Source organism: Emydura macquarii, unplaced genomic scaffold (assembly GCF_026122565.2).
Source record: "Emydura macquarii macquarii isolate MOO-44397 ecotype Brisbane River unplaced genomic scaffold, CSIRO-AGI_Emac_v2 contig_1644, whole genome shotgun sequence".
Lineage (NCBI taxonomy): Eukaryota > Metazoa > Chordata > Testudines > Chelidae > Emydura > Emydura macquarii.
Window position 1 is genome coordinate 18,064,279 of NW_027131781.1, and position 17,656 is coordinate 18,081,934.

The window sequence follows — 17,656 nt, forward strand, 5'->3', positions numbered from 1 at the left end:
GGCCCCCTCTCTCTCTTTCTGAGCCAACAGCTGTAGGACAACAGCTCCCATGGACTATTCTGACAGCTGGCAGTCAGCTGGCTGTCTGGGACCCCTGTCTATGCCTTGTAACTCCTTTTGTCTTGGCCACATTTGCTACACATGGGAATCCTACACTGGCCTTTTTCTGGTTTACAGCTGCTTTGCACCAGTGGATCAGAGCAGCTAAAAAGCTGGGACAACATGTCTAGTGTGTAGAGCAAGGACTGGAATCAGGAGATCTAAGTTCAATTCCTGTCTCTGCCACTCAGTTGCTGTGTATGATCTGGAGTCAGTCAATTAACCTCTCTGTGATTTAATTTCTCCATGTGCAAAAATGGGGCTGATGATCCTTACCTCACAGAGGTGTTAGTAGGCTAAATGTGTGGTTCAGTCTGGAAAGTGATTCTGTAAAATTGGCACCAGGGATCCCATACATATTGTTTCTCAGAGACTCCATATCAAAAATGCTCAATTTACAAGTTAAACAATAGTTTTTGCTTGAATGGCAATCCTGCAAACTCAGCTCGGAAAATCAAAAAGGCATCTTTCCCACACCTCCCCGTCCGTTATACACATGGCTGCATAGATGTAGCTGTGACCTACACTTAAATACATTTTAGGACAGGGTGAACTCTTAGAAAATACTTTCCATTTATAGTCACAACAAGGAAGGCCAGATGCTCCCTTGGCACAAAGCTGACCTAAACCTAGATGAGCTGGTATCTGAAGGATTTCCTCTGCATAGAGGGATGCTTAGGGGATGTAGACCCACTGCGGCAGGTCCTACATCTCTTCTTTCCTTATGGCTGTAGCAAAGGGCATGATGGGGGAAAAGAGGTGTGGCTAGGACTTTCCTTCACCTTGGCATTCTCCAGCTGCCATTACAGCTTCTTTGGAACCAGTTAACCATGCAGGGAAGAACAGGCCAGAGCAGATTCCCCCAGGACTGAGCGAGCACAAAGGGAACTTTAAGTCACCTTTTAAATACATCCCCTAAAATGTGACTGAAACCTCCTTATCCAGCTGTGCAGGACTGCAGGATGGATGCAGAACATGTTAGTCAATGTTACTGTTCGGATACATTTGCTTTCTTATCCTCCAGGAATAAGTCACTTTTATTCCACTCATAAAATTTACTCCTGTAATTGCATTTGTACTGAAATGCTTCTTTTTCCTCCTTTATATTCACACAGAAACAGAATATGGTGGTTGTAGAGGGAGCTATCCATACCCATGACTATTAGTTTTTCAGTTTTATTTACAGTGAAACCTGCACTAAGTGCTACCCTTGGCTTAAGGTATCACATTAAAGTATCCCTTTTCAGTTCAGTTTGATCTTTAACTCTGTGTCATCTCCTCTGGGCAAATGAGCTTTGTGGGTGGTAACGTGGTTTCTAAAATTCATTAATTCAGAAGACATGCTGGTTCATGGAGCACTATCTAGTGCTTTTGGAGGAATGCTAATCTTTGTTTGTACAACACTGTTGTTTTTGATGATTTAGGTTGGGGTCTTTGTGCAGCCAAGGCCCAGTATCCCATTGCTGACATGGTGAAAATGCTCAATGAACAAGGAAAGAAAGTCAGGTAAGTTGCTTATAGCAGGCCAGATTCTCAGCTGGCATAAAACTGGTATCACTGCCGATTTCAAGGGAGCCCAGCTGTGATTGAAGTGGAGCTATGCTGATTTACACCAGCTGAGGATCTGGCTCACAGTATTTTCATTGAAATAGGCCAGGACAAATATCGCACATACTGTACATCAAACATTAAAAGCAATGATGGAACTTCAACAGGAAATCTTTAGTGTGTTTAGCATGATGTAATAATATACCACATACTATTCTATTCAATACGACTGGCTCCATTTTCAAACTTGAGTGCCTGGGTTAAGGGCTCTAATAGACACTTCAGGCCCTAAATGAGCCAATAGATATTTCTAAAAATTAGTAGCTCTCTGACATAATAAAAATGAATGGGATTTTCAAAAACAATTCAGTAAATTAGAAACACAAATTCCACATGGAGGGAAAAAATCTCCGCCCATAATAATCAGGAAAACATCTATGCTGGAAGTCTTGCTAGCAGCAAACAGAGCATGAATATGATCTCAGCACTGACAGAGCTCAGGTCCGACAGCATTCAGATGGGAAATCCAGGCCTCTGAATCTTCAAGTAGCCTTTGGAATTCAAACATTCATTTTCTTAATATTTGACAAATATATTGTGTTCCAGTTCTTGTGTCAAATTCTTGGAAAAATCTTTTTTGCCCAGCAGTGGGGGGTTGTGGTTTTTTTTTTTTTTTTTTTTTTAGTAAGTTCATATTAAGAATGTGTATCAATAAACCATCTCTGCATTTGCAAACGGAAAGAATCCTTATCCCCATATCTGTTGAAAGTGTTATTTCATTTGTCTTTGGCTCTAACCCCATTCTTGTGCTGTATATACACACACTGTATATGACACATAGTCTTCATGAGTGATTTAGATTCTGAGGTGTGGCTTAAGTGTTAAACGAAATCGCCAAGTAACATGCCGTGACTACATAGTTAATATTTAACCAACAGGATGCCCGATGTGAAAGGATGTCTGTAAGTGTTTCAATTTTCCCTTTCTGGTACTGATTATCAGCATATACATTAATTGCTCTTTCCCAAGTAGCAGTTTCATGACCAGTATTTTATAGGTCTCTTTCTGCATCTGGTTCAGGTATATGAACTGGAACTGGACTGCTTCCACATGTGTAGTATTGCTGACATTTTTCAGTCGGCATTTATTAGTTCAGCATGACTTGGATGGAAAGCTATCATTCTTTGCTTTCTTGGTTTCCAGGTTTGGCATCCATCCTGTAGCAGGACGTATGCCAGGACAGCTGAATGTACTATTGGCAGAAGCTGGTGTACCTTATGATGTTGTATTAGAAATGGATGAGATAAATGAAGATTTCCCAGGTAAGGGATTAAATGTAACGGCTGTCTTCGTTTCAAACTATTCTAAATATTTTAACTTTATTTTCTGCTTTTATATAACTATACAATAAACTTAAATAACTATAATTGTATTCCCAGGCAGTACTTTGGTAGGTGGAAGGGTTGACAGTCATGCTTTTTAAAGATGAGAATCAAGACTAGATAAGACCAAAGGTTTGTCTGACTCTCATAAAAGCCCAGCTATATCTGATGTTACTTAATGGATAATCATAATAGCCACTAGGGTTTTGCTGTAGAGTACACAAAATAGATGACTTTTTCATCAAATATGTGTCTGTAGTCTGTCAGTGATAAGGGTATCAGGAAAGGCAACCATGTGATATTCTGAATATTGGACAAATAGATATATGGTAGGAGTTTAAAAACAGTCTCTCTGATCCCAGTTCAGTCAATGGGAGTTATAGCATTCTCTTTTATGGGAGAAGAGTTAGGGCAAAAATGTGGCCTTTTGAAAATCCATCATAATATCATATTTCTCTGAGTGGAGTTCTGTGTCATTACAGGTTATCAATTCCCCTCCCCCTTTTCACCCTGTAACTGTTTGTAGATTTAGGAGGGTATTTTAGCATTTTTGCATTTTGTTACTATTTGATAAAATAGTAATTATAAAAGATCATCACTCGGAGTGTGCCCTGGGAAGCAATCATTTGCATTATTTATTAGTGCTTTATTGTTATTTTGTATCACTACTACCATTATTGTGCGTGGAGTCTGAGTGAGCAGACAGCTGCCTTGCAAGATGTGATTTCCTGATAGGAAATTCATGCTTAAATAATATCTGGTAGAATCTTCCTTTGGATTCACTGAAGTTTGGGGTGGAGAGGTGGAAATTACTGCCCCCTGCACATGCCAGGCCCCCCAAATCCCAGAGAAGGTAGGGTTCACCATGAAGGAGGGCTGCTACCTGTTTTGGTGCCACTCCCCACCTCTGGGAAGGGGAGGAGACAAAGGAGAAAAATGATGCACTGAGAGGTTTGAAAAAAAGTCCATAACTCATGAAAAGCTTGGTTCTCTAGAGCAGGACATGTAGCTGAATGACTCACATTGCTTAGATGGAAGAGCAGACTGCCTCCAGGAACAGAAGGTTTGCACAAGTATTTGGCTGACCTGGCAGCTAAGGAGTGGGAAATGTTTCAGAGAAGAGGGACTTCAGGCAAATTTGAAAAGATTTGGTCTGACTTTTTGGAGATCTTTGATTAATTCCTAGTGGATGGAAAGTGAGATGTCACTCTCCTTTCTCCCCTCTCCCCCACTTCTTTCCTTGCCTTTCTTTTCCCTCCCTTTCCATGTTTTTTTTCTGTCTTTTTCTTTTCTTTTTTGTTCTGCCCTGTTTTGGGGGGAAAAATCAGTAAAATAAAGTGCCTATTCCCTATCACAGACAGCAAGTGATGGCTCTGAAAAGAAGACAAAGGCATCAGAAAGCGGAGAGTGTTAGGGAGGCAAAAGTTCCCTAGCCTAAGGTAGGAAAGTAAGAGTGAAGGCAGTGTACTATTTCTAGGTTAGACGGCATCTATCTTTCATGGTTTTCCAGGGCAACCTGTCTCCCACTTACGTTACAGAATTAAAAGCCTCTGGCACATTAGGGCCAGATTGTGGCTGCTCTTGCATGGATGTGTAAAACAGGTAAGGTGCAGGAAGCTCCATCCCTTGTACACACATGTGACAGGCAAACTGAATACAATTGCCCACTCTTCCTAAAGGCATGCCCCACCCTTTCTAAAGGCATGCCCCACCCTTTAAAGCCCTGAGCACATGACTTCAGCATCCCCCACAAGTGTTCTACTTGCTTCATCAATAGTAGAGGATAAGAGGAGATCCCGCTGACAGCTAGTCAAAGTAGTCTTTGATGCTCTGATATCACCATCAAGTAATGTTTTATGGCTGTGCAATTCGTGGATCACAGTGTTGAACACACTGGTACTTCTGTGTGTGTTTAATGGAAAGTGAACTGACGTCACTTCCATGAATTAGCAGCTTATTCCTGTCAGACTGCTGCTCCAGCAATGCTTCAAAGTGAAACAACTCCAGGCGGTTTAGAAAAAAGCTGTGACAACAGGCAATAGCAGAGTTATACATGGAAAGATGAAAGGACGAGAGAGAATATTTTCAAAATTAGACCCTTACATTGTACAGAAATGAATAAATGAAATGAATTTTGAGCTACAACTCCATCTTGGAAATCTGGCAGTCACAAAAATAACTTGACCTGCAACAGAAACACGACCCTAATTTAAATCCTCCCTGCCCTTACAATAACGATAAAAAAAAAAAACCCTAGATACAAAAAAACCCAGGTGTCATAAAAATAATTTTAATATCCAATAATCTATGCCGCAATTGATTGATCTTGAAATGTGGCAACTGCCACTGATGCTGTAGTCAACAGCCCATACGTGTCAAGGTGATCTATGAGTATGACACTTGGGGAGTATTTTATTGATTGTTTTGTACAACCGACATGCTATCTTCCTAGGCTATCGGTAGACTATGTACATGCTATCCCCCACAGACAGGTAGACGTCTAACTACAATTGACTGCACCGGTCAACAATGGAGTGTGGAAGCAATTTTAGCAGCACAAAATTAAAGGCAGTTTTAAAATATTTATCCAAATGACTCTTTTAAATAACTATTTGAATCCCAGTTATAGTCCAATAAAAACAGGGTTAATTACAAAGCAATTATTGCCTTCAGAATTAGCCCTGCATTGAACAAGCAACTGTAACGGTAGAAGCAATGTGCTTCCTCTATGGCTTTTGATGAAAGTATGTTTTTAAGGACCCACTTATCCAAAACTCCATCTGGCTTTTACATTACACAAGCCCCCAAATCTGCTTGTCACAAAAGCCAGATGAACTTTTTTTTCTGAATTAATACTTTAGTAAATATATAACAGAGGACTAAACATCAGAAGGTCAAATTCTGAGCTCATTTATACCAGTACAAATCTAGAATAAATTCTTTGCCATTAGTGCAGTTACACTGGATTTGCATCATGTAACTTTCAGAAATGATTTACTAATCAAGGGACCAATTTTGCCATCTTAACTCCAATGGGATCAATTGGACTATTTCCAGTGTTAGGTTCCGTGTATCACCAGAGAGCCGCTCACATGCAAAGCTGTGGGCTGGATTACTTTTCAGAGCAGAGCTTGTAGAATTGGGCCTCAGGTGAATGGTGTTGAAATAAAATGTCATAGTACAATGAAAATATTTCTTAGGTTCCACACATGTATTCTATTTGGAGACCTCACAAGAGCTTTGTATAAGACTCTGCATGTTAAGCCTTAGGTGTATTGACTATCAGAATGATTATAATAGTTTTCATTAGCCCATGTATCTGCCAAGATTCGATTCTGGGTTTGATACAAAGAGATGGGCCTAATTTATTTTCATTTAAAATAAACAGCAAACTATCAACATTTAATGCACATTTAATCTGTATGTTTTGGTGTCGCCATGATAAAGAAAAGGCAGCTTCAAGTTCTAAAACATTTGTAATGTATTTCTATTCTGTCTCAGAAACGGACTTGGCTCTGGTCATTGGAGCAAATGATACAGTAAACTCTGCAGCACAAGAAGATCCCAATTCTATTATTGCTGGCATGCCTGTTCTGGAGGTCTGGAAAGCTAAGCAGGTACTTAAAAACAATCCAAGTTGACTGGAGTCTGCACAGTATGAATGTATCTCTGTCTATCAGGAGAAATGCCAACATGCACAAAAGACAGAGAGAGAGATTTTTTTTTTCTGAATACACTTATAACATGCTAGGTGTATGCACATAGGTGCATCTGTCTAACAGTGTACTGCAGATACATAAGAAAGGACCGACTCTGCAGCCAGTTTGGATAGGGAATTCCCAATCATGTCCACGAGCTGATTAGTTACAGGGTTAAGCTTACAGTGAAATGCTTAATTTGACAAGAGATGCCATGTCCTGCTCTCATTGAAGCCAATGGGAATTTTGTCATTGAGCTTAAAAGGAGCAGGATTAGCTTGGAGATTACGTAGCATTTAAATGGGATTTAAATAGTCTGCAGAAGAGAAGAGTAGGTGGGATTTGATAGCAGCCTTCAACTATCTGAAGTGGGGTTCCAAAGATGATGGAGCTAGGCTGTTCTCAGTGGTGGCAGATGACAAAAGAAGAAGCGATGGTCTCAAGTTGCAGTGGGGGAGGTGTAGGCTGGATATTAGGAAAAACTTTTTCACTGGGAGGGTGGTGAAGCCCTGGAATGAGTTACCTAGGTGGAATCTCCATCCTTAGGGGTTTTTACGGTGCAGCTTCACAAAGCCCTGGTGGGATGATTTAGTTGGGAATGATCCTGCTTTGAGCAGCGGGTTGGACTAGATGACCTCCTGAGGTCCCTTCTGTGGGTGCAGGGACAAAGAATGTCAGTGCTGGGCCACATTCCTGGGGGGCTGGGAATTGGGCCCAGGCTTTGGGCACGTACTGTCCTCTGCGGGACCCCTGGCTTGGGCTAAAAAGGCCAAGTACTGCACAAGCAATAATTATTCGCTGCTCTCACAGCTGTTTCCTAGCCTTGGAGTTAGGGAGAGGTACCATGGTAACGGGGTTATACTGTCCCCCCTTCTATTCCTCCCCTCACCACTTGGACAAAGAAGGTGATAAGACGTGCTTTCTCAGACAGCATGCCTCTTAGAGAAAGCTCGGGATATCTTCCCCCTTGTTCTTCCCTTGCAGTTGGTTTGTTAAGGAGATTTATGGTCATTCCTGCTGTCAAGAGAGCCAAATTCACAGGGAAAATGCATATGCCACAAAGGTTACGTGGTAAATAACAAACAGGGGCGGGTATAATTATATGCCTTCCATAGCCATTAATATTCATTTTATAACCATGTATATCACCAGATAGGGGTTTTATGGGGCGTTGTAGAAGTTTGTGTATTTACGTATTATTTTAGATAAAAAGTTGTAGTTAACTCGGGGCTTGCGAGGCAAAGGGGAACGAGTGGTTTAAAGGCTGTACCCGAATAAACGCTCCTTATCACTCCACCCGGCTCATCTTTGTTCAACCGATCCTGCAACACCTTCCAACCCTAATATGCTATGATTCTATGATTTCTTTTTTATGGATTTTGCTTTTAAAATTTAGAATGACCCAATATACGCTTCATTAGTATTCCAAATATTCTTCCGAAGAGCTGTGTTTCACTGTACTCCCCAAAAGCTAAAAATCTGTTGTTGAATAAATTACTCATAAATAAGTTTTTATATTATTTGACCAGGTCTAGGTATAAGGGGCAGCACAGCTTTGACTCAATGTCTGTATCAGAAGCTTTGGTACATTTGCAAACCCATAGCTTTTCTCTTTAAATTTAAGTCATTAGATGTATATTTTCCTCTCACTGGTCTGCTGTATTCAGAGTCAATGGTGTGGGGTGTGTATTTTATATTCACACTGTCTGTATTCACAGTGAATTGTGTGACGTTTCAGCAAATTCTGTCCTGGAGGGAATCTTTCATATCTAAAGCTAAAATTCAGGGAAGGTAAAAATAGCAACAAATGTCTGGCAGATACATCCACAAAGAAAAAGAACCATTTTTGCAATTTTACTTTTAATTCATTGGCTAAATTCTATGTGTAAAATATCTTAACTAACTCATCTTTAATACAAGACTCATGTTCTCAAAAGTTCTATGGCTATAACTATTTCTATGGCCATTAGCATGTAACACAATTTAATATTATATAAAAACTGTGTCATGGGGTGTATGTTGAAGACGATGAGGGCACTAAATGACAGGCATACAGATGTTAGAATTAAAAGCAGCCCCTTAAAACACAGCAAAATGTGGAGAACTATATGGGGAAAATTGGGATCTCTGTGTTATTCACAGTAATACACATCACATATCTGGCAACAGAATTTGGCCCTTACCCAGAAAATTAACAGACCGTGTATCAGGTATCACATCACATCATATCCAACATGGATTATTGTTTAATGAAGTACTATTGCAGTCAAACTGGCTTGTGCTGTGGTCATGTCAGATCTCATAAACAAAGTTGATCTGGTCAGTACTTGGATAGGATAACTTGAGGGGGTAAAACCCAGCTGCTGTGGAAAAGGTAATTCAGTAGGTAGCACTTTTCCCAGTCAGCCTGTTGAATCCAATGCCTAGTGCTAGGGAGCACTGTCATGCTGGAGGTACGGCTTGAGATTTTGCACATCTGACTAGGGGATTTAGCTACACTGTTCCCATTGATTTTAATAGGAATTACATGGCTAAATCCTTTAGTCAGCTTTGTAAATCTCAACCAGTGTGTTTTGGCAGTTACATGAAACTGAAGTCCTTACTATTTATGGTCATTAAAAAAACCCAATGGCAATTAGCATAAAGTAAGTAAATTAACATCAGTGTGTCTTGATCAAATTCCAGCTTGGGTAGCTACGTTTTGCCTACCCAATTTCCCCTTGCACTTTCAATTGTATAGAATGCTCTTCATTTGCTTTTCATAACTGTTCTTAAGTATTTCTGTGTGCTGTTAAACAGTCACCACCTTCCACCCAGAGGTGGCTGGAGAGATGGTTGAGGAGATTTTTATTCAGTTTCCAACTCATTTTACTTTTTTTATACCTCAATACAATCTTTGAGGATGGAAGGTGGTGAATAAATGTAAGGTCTGAGAATAGTTAGAAATGTCACTAAAAGATGGACATGCAGAAGTCAATATAAAATGTATGCCAATATTGCTTGTATGCAATTTCGGTTGAGTACATGCATTTCATACATGCCTAGATTTGAGATATGACAATATATGTAATGTGTTATTTTAAACTATTACTTTTAGCTACATCCTCAATGACCACATAATGAAAGTTTTTATTTCATGTAATTCTTTCATGCTGCTATTTTCCTCCCCAGGTCATCGTCATGAAGCGTACACTGGGAGTTGGGTATGCTGCAGTTGACAATCCCATTTTTTACAAACCTAACACTTCAATGCTGCTTGGAGATGCAAAGAAAACATGTGATGCTTTACAAGGCAAGATTAGGGAAATGTATTATACTCATTAACACTAATATTCAGAATTGTAAACGGGTACTCGATATAATTTATATTTTTCAGTAAATAGTTGGAAGGTGTATCCAGCAACTTATTTATATACAACCATTTTAAAAATAAAAGAGCATCCAAACGTAATAAATTAGCCCTTAGACTGATTGATGATTTACGTGCCTTAGTACAAACAAATGTAAGTCCCTGTATTTATTATTATTAATAATAATAAAAACACTTTTGCTCTATAGGTGTTGCAGATTAATTATTTCTCTAATCTTGCAGCCACAGATATAGCATTTTGGTTTTCTCTCTGTCATCTCTTTATGTTAAATAAGATAGAAACTATAACAGAAAATCTTTGGTTTATCCTATTACTAATGAATAGAGCCTTGATGCAAAACAATGATCTGTAAAAATATAAATGTGAACATTAGTATAGTATTATCAAGATTTATATATTTGCTTTATTTTTTAAGTGGTGTTATTGTGTAGAGGAAGTAATTACTTCTTCTTTACACAGTAAGAACTAGGATGAGAACTGGCATATGGCATCACAGGGTGCAATTTGCTTCACACATACATAGCCGGAGTAATCTGCCATTGCTTGTGAGTATGTGGGGTAAAGGTTCCTGGAATTAGCAGTGTAGCCTCCCATACCTGCTACTCCATCTACAATTCATCCATATCTCTTTCTTTGGTCATTCCACTCTTGTATGTGCAGATCCTGAGGTTTCTCCCTTTGCCCACTCTCACTGCCATTTTCTGTGCTGGGCTATTACGAAGACCACCTTAGTGATGCATAGGACATGCAGAGATACCCTATACAACTATTCTGTTGGCAGATTTCCCAATTTACATGGATGCCTAAATAAGTCAGAAGGACTTACATCTTCTGAATCTGGGTAAACTTCATCCACACTCTGTTCATTCTTCAAATGATTCCAGTGCTAACTGGAATAAAGGGAGCCATACTCCCAAGCTAATAGCAGCAGCAGCACCACAAAGCAGCATTCAAACTATTAACATGGCAACCAAACAACAGATTTCTAGGAAAAGTAAATTAACTGCTCTCTATGCAGTTAAAATCATTGAGATGAAGATATGCGTGGATGCACAATTATATCACGGGACATGCAATGTGTATGGCAGTCAGATTTAGATGGGCTCCAAAATGAGCATAAGATACATATTGATTTTCTTAGGAAATATCTATCAAAACTACATGCTGCCAGGTGCTGTTCTGTAAAGTAAAAAAGCAGATTAAATGGAAATTTATATCAGAAGCCTCTTGGTAGACATATTTATGTGAGTACCCCAACACAAAAATGCTTTGCCTTATGTGCTTCTCTAAACTGGTGACAAATCCAGTTTGAGAACTGCTTCAAGGTTTTAGTGATTACTTTTAAAGCCTTCTTGGTGCTGAGATCTGGCTAGCTTAGAAAGCACCACTCTCTTCAGTATCCATCTCCGTGTGATCTACAGGATGCTACAACTGACTGAAGCCACAATGAAGCTGTTGGTGGCTGGGCATTCTCAGTCACAGTCCTCTGACTGTGAAATTCCTTCCTACTAAAGAGCAAGAGAGGAAGGCTGAGAGGATCCATAAAGCAGTAGTACCCATTTTATAAGTGGGGAAAGTGAGGCACAGAGTCATATGGCATCAGAGCTGGGACTAGAACCCAGATATGTTGATGTGATGCCATCTGTTCTGTCCACCAGGCCAGCGGTTCTCAACCAGGGATACAAGTACCCATGGGGGTATGCAGAGGTCTTCCAGGGGGTAGATCAATTCATCTAGATATTTTCCTGGTTTTACAACAAGCTACATAAAAAGCACTAGCGAAGTCAGTACAAACTAAAATTTCATACAGACAATGACTTGTTTATACTGTTCTATATACTATACACTGAAATATAAGTACAATACTTATATTCCAGTCAATTTATTTTGTATTTATATGGTAAAAAAGAGAAAGTAAACAATTTGTCAGTAATAGTGTGTTATGACAGTTTTGTATTTTTATGTCTGATTTTGTAAGCAAGTAGTTTTTAAGTGAGGTGAAACTTGGGGTATACAAGACAAATCAGTCTCCTGAAAGGGGTACAGTGGTCTGGAAAGGTTGATAACTACTGCACTAGGCTATGGGGCCTCTCTGGGCACTCCATAGGAACAGTGGTAAGCTGAAGTGTTAGTAATAAAATTCTGGTAGGGATATATTAATTATAGTGGGGTGGTAGCAACACTATTGTTAAATTTGAATCAGGATTTTCATTTTAAAACAGTCTATAAAATGTCTGTGTTTTTAGTTAGAGGATCAGTTCCAAATGCTTATTGTAGTCTACGAACTACTTGAATTTTCTATGGCAGTTTGTGGTGAAAAATGTAAAAGGCTGGATATGAGTGTTTGTTTGTTTGTTTTAAAAGAAAGTGCCATGTGACTAATTTTTCTAGTATCTGGCATTTTCTTCAGATCCCTTTTTAAAGTGCTCCAGAACAGTCTAAGATATGAAAGTAAACGTGTCATTCTTTGCAATGAGTATATGGGAAGAATGGTTGTTAAAAATTGCAATCTATTTTATATAAATAACTGGTTTAAAAATACTGTTTCTGAATGTCAATGTTGATACAGTGTTATCAGTCAAGTGCAACCTTGTTACTGATGACAAAGGAGCATAGGAGTTACGTTGAACAATGTCTCTGGAGACAAGCAAAGATAATAATTTAGGAGTTATGTCCACACATTGACAGAGACTTTGTCAAACACAACCTTAATGATGACCTCATACACTCTTGTAACAATAGAAGAACACATCTCATTGTCAAACACAGGCTATTCAATGGGAACGTTGTTATGCTTTAATGTTGCTGAGATCATCATTAAGGTTCTTTATAACAAAACAAGTTGCATGGATTTGGGGCATGTATTGCTTTTTGATATGTGTTAGACATAGAACTTAGTGCCTCAAAGTATACTTACGGCATTGTAGGTGATGTGAAGTTAGCAAGGAATGGTTTTCTCCTTAATTCTATGCTTTCAAAGATCTGGGGGAGGGGAGGTTGTATCTTGAGGTATCCTTACCTTTCATTAAACAAAGATTGTGTCAACATACTTATTTTACAAAACAATGATGACGTAAATGCTTTTTAATGTGTTCAAACAAAAACTAGAGTATAAGGTGTATTTTGGGAAGAAAGTTTGCTTAGACCAACACACTACACTGCACCTGGTACTGTTAGGCGCATGTGAAACAGTTATGGAGTACTAATAAGATTTTATAATAATGACTGAAAAAAATTAATAGGATCTGAAACAGGTGATAGAAAAAAAGTTTGGATCAGATAATTTGGAGGAGGGGGCAAAAGTTTGCCTTCATCCCTTTCTTTTCCACCCAGCTCTTTTCCCATCTGCTAACAATATCTTTTTAAAAATATATATGTATTTTGCATTCTTTAACTATCACTAGTTTTCAACAGCTGAAGAGAAATGGGAAAAAGAACTTGAGAAACAGAAATCTGGAGCAAGAACCAAAGAGCTTGAAGAGAATATACTTTCCCTTATAAGGGAACTGGAGCTAAAGAAAGAAGGAATCCCAGCAACTGTTAAAGCAGAGCTGGCAAAGGCCTGTGCTCAGTGCAACAAAGAAAAGCAAGAAGAAAGTCTCCGGCAACAGAACAAAATAAAGTGAGACTACTGTTCATTCTTAGATGATCACAGAAATAAAATTAATGAGGTGCTTGCAATGGTCAAACAAGATCTTGTGAAGCAGAAAAAATGAATTGCTTATTTAGAAAGAGGCACAAATAAAGATGTGTCTGGACCAAAACATATGAGAATGGGCAGCTCAGGAAACTAAGAGACTCTGAGAGGAAATTCACCAATACAAGGAAGAATTGAACTGATTGAATCATAGAATCATAGAAGATTAGGGATGGAAGGGACCTCAGGAGGTCATCTAGTCCATCCCCCTGCTCAAAGCAGGAAACTTCAGTTCCTGTTAGGAGAAGAAAACTAGTCAAGAGCACAAATAATAAACACACTCGATAGTATACATATTTCAGTACTGCCATTCATTTAAACCACCGATACAAGGAAAAGCTAAAGGCTTCCTTAAAGGAGGCTTATAGGGGCACAGTGTACACAGTTCTAGAAAAGCCAAGCAAGAATGGAGAGAGGTAATGGTTCTGTAAATTAAAAATATAACTATGCCAACCATGAGAAGGGACTTCTTTGATAACTGTCAGTCATAAGATGGACAGTTATCTTGCCCATCCCCCAAGAAATTATATTTGGTATTGAGGATCAGAAGTCTCACTATTGACTTTCTTACTAATCTATTCCTAAAGTTTAAGGAACAGAAACAGAAGACCCACTCTTAAGTAAGTAAGTGAAAAAAGAGGACTACAGGTATAGCTTTGGTGACATTTTAAATATTTAAGCCAGACAAATTCAAATTAGAAATAAGGAATACATTTTTATTAGAGAGAGTGATTAGCCATTGGAACAAACTCCCAAGAGAAGTGGTGGATTTTCCACTTCTTGATGCCTTGATATCAAGACTGGATGCCTTCCTGGAGGATATACTTTAGTCAAACAAATTATTGGGCTCAACACAGGGGTAACTGGGTGAAATTCTATGAACCGTGTTGGCCAGGAAGTCAGACTAGATAATTGAATCGTTCCCTTCTAGCATAAAAAGCTAAGAATAAAATGAATGCATTTCTCCAGCTTGAGACTAGTTACTCCTGTACTTCTCTCCAGGAAAAGAAATAGCCTTTTACAATTCCCTCCTACATACTCAGGAGTGGATTTAGCTCCCCCATTGACCAAACACAGAAGAGAAAAAGAGCTGGAACATAAACCACTTTCCTCTCCACTTCTGGCAAAAAAAACCTTTTGAGGTGACAAGCCAAAGCAGGATCCCAGCACTGCAGGGGACGAATGGACCAGCCTGCCGATAAGATGGGTCTTTGCACAATTATCTCCACAGTACTATTTGCTTCTCGTGGCAAGCTCTCTATTCCCTTGGGGTACTAGAGGTGCTTCCCACAGGCGATCAGATGTCCTTCTGTGTGGAAGACAGAGATTCTCTCCCTTTTTCTCGTCTATCTTGAAGACTTTTAGATTGCTGCTAGACCAAATATAAACCTATCTTTTCCCCTCACTCCAGATATTGCCTCCTAGTACCTACCTGCCCTGATGACATAAATGGATAAGAGGTTCTCCTTGGGATCAGAAGAGATGAAATTGGAATGACCCTTTCATGAACTAAGAAATAGGCCCAGAATTAGCCCTTAACTCCCCCTGACCCTCACTTTAGCTAACAGGGAGGTCAGTGTTGCTACTTCCACTTGAAAGGATTTACCACTGCTATCTTTCACTTGACAGTATGAAGCTATCCTTTGGTCTAGAAGCTGGAAAATGTATTGGAGACCATGATAGTTTTCTAATAGGTTGAGGAACCTCTCTTTTTCCCCGGTCTCCAAATTAAATAATGGATTGAAATCTTTTTTGGGGAAAGCCAAGTTTCAGCCAGAACAGAACTGAAACAGTGGTTACACTAACTTCCTGCCTGCTCCCACACAAGGTTATCACATTATTTACAGTCAATAGACCATAAATAATGTGGCCTCTAAGTGTGCCCCATATTTGAGTGATTTCTATTGGTTTAAGAATTAGTGTTGTCTTACAGTAATAATGTTGAAAAAAAAATCTGAACCCAATTTTCTGGAGAGTCAATGTTTCAGATTTTAAATATTTTGTGTACATTGATTTCATCTGAGAACTAAAATTAATTTACTTTTGGAATAGCTTCTTAACTCCCATTGTTAAAATAGAGTGAGATACCCAAACTTACATTTGGAAAATGTTTTTAACCTTATGAAAGTATTTTCCAAAAGTAACAAAGACCAGCTTATATAAGCTTTTATCTGACCTCTACTTTTTAAATAAAAAAAACATGTTTTCAGGGAAATGTCTTGGAAGAAAAAAACAGATTTTCTCTTCTGTTTGATTTTTGTAAAACATTAGGTCACTGGGTTCACTTTTTGTGTGTGTTTAAAATGGGTGAAAGTTTTTTTCTTCTCAAACTATTATACACTATACTTCAGTGATCTTTAAAAAAAAATGTTTCTTTGTCTAAAAAAAATTAAAGCAATCTTTGTTTTAGAAACACGAGTACGGATGAAAATGTCAAAAAGACTATCAAAATTCATACCAGAGGAACTAGCATTAATCACTGTGAAAAGCCAAAAGAACCTCTCTCAATAGCAATAAAAACAAATGACTAAGAAATCTGCTATTCCAGTAGCTGACAGAGATGGCTGCTGGAGATTTTTCTTGCTATAAGAAACACAAACGTGCTATTCACTTTAGCAGCGTTACCATCACATTTGAAATGCTGTTTATCATTCTGACCCTGAATCTGAGCCTCTTATGGACAGCGATATTTTAATTCATAGCTATTAACTAAATCAGCCTAGTCTTAGAGCCAAATGGTCAGTATTGGCTTTCACTTTTGTGTATGCACAGAGTGATTTCCATGTGCAAAAAAAAAAAAATCTGCTTCAAGACTACCTGAAGAGATTAAATTGGGTGGGCATGTAAAACTGAAGACTAGCTTGAAACTGTCTGAAAAAGTGGCTCTTTAGTTTGAATTTCAATGCTCTATTTATTGTGATTAATTCAATATCTTGGTATATTTAAATCAAAAGTACAAACCAATTAATTGCTGTTTATGGCCCTGAATTAAATTCTACACAAGTTTAAAAACAGAAATTCTTAATGCCTATTTCACAGTGCTGTTTATTTGCCCTTCCATAGACCTGGATACTGAGTCTCTCTTTTGGGAGTGGAGAGGACTGATGCACACAGAAACCTAGCCTGGTTTACTGTGGGGAAAAAAGATACAAGTAAAATAAACTTACAGCTTTCTGTAACAGATTATCTATTTTTCTTGTCTCTTTGACAAGATGTGACCTCCCTCACCCACACAGGAAAAAGACAGAAGACATCTTAGGCCTGATCTAGACTTACCAGCAGGTCTGTCAGGTGGGATGACCCTCTAGTGTGGGTACAGTTTTATTGGTATAACTGTGCTTATGGGGGGGTAGAGCTTATGCTGATTTCTTGAGCCATACAAGCACAGTCATGACAACACAACTGTATTCAAACTACGGGGGTTTAGCATCATAGGTATGTTGTTCGAGCAACACTGGCAAAACGCTTCTAGTGCAGACAAGCCCTTATTCATATTGAGCAAATCACCATAATATGTATGTGCTACTTTGCAGCCAATTGAATACAGCAGAAATTCAGTCTGCTCAGTTTCAGGAATTTCTATCCAAAAAGCATTTCATAGCTATACCGGCAAAGCACTCCTAGCGTTGAGCCAGCTTAAACTTGCAAACATTTTGCTGGTATAGCTTAATTCCAGCTGCAATCCTGAATGAAATGAACTATACCAGCAAAAGGGCAGCTATGTCGGTATAGCTGCATCTACACTAGCGCCTTTGCGGTGGTCAGGGATCATACCTCTGACCTACCTAGCTATGCCAGTAGAAGTTTGTATTGTAGACATGGTAGATATCTGAGTATAAGGGAAGCTAATGTTTATTAAAA

The 17,656-nt window shown here is 38.8% G+C and overlaps 1 protein-coding gene across 1 annotated transcript in view; it reads left to right on the forward strand.

The window, feature by feature from the left end:
* LOC137158150 (NAD(P) transhydrogenase, mitochondrial-like) overlaps positions 1-10,282 on the forward strand; it is a 68,532-nt gene extending 58,250 nt beyond the window's left edge. Inside the window, exons 19-22 of the mRNA XM_067555776.1 lie at positions 1,524-1,605; positions 2,851-2,969; positions 6,531-6,646; positions 9,899-10,282. Of these exons, the coding sequence (XP_067411877.1) occupies positions 1,524-1,605; positions 2,851-2,969; positions 6,531-6,646; positions 9,899-10,051 (470 nt within the window). The 3' untranslated portion in view covers positions 10,052-10,282. The remainder of the gene's footprint in view (positions 1-1,523; positions 1,606-2,850; positions 2,970-6,530; positions 6,647-9,898) is intronic.
* Positions 10,283-17,656: the final 7,374 nt, after the last annotated feature.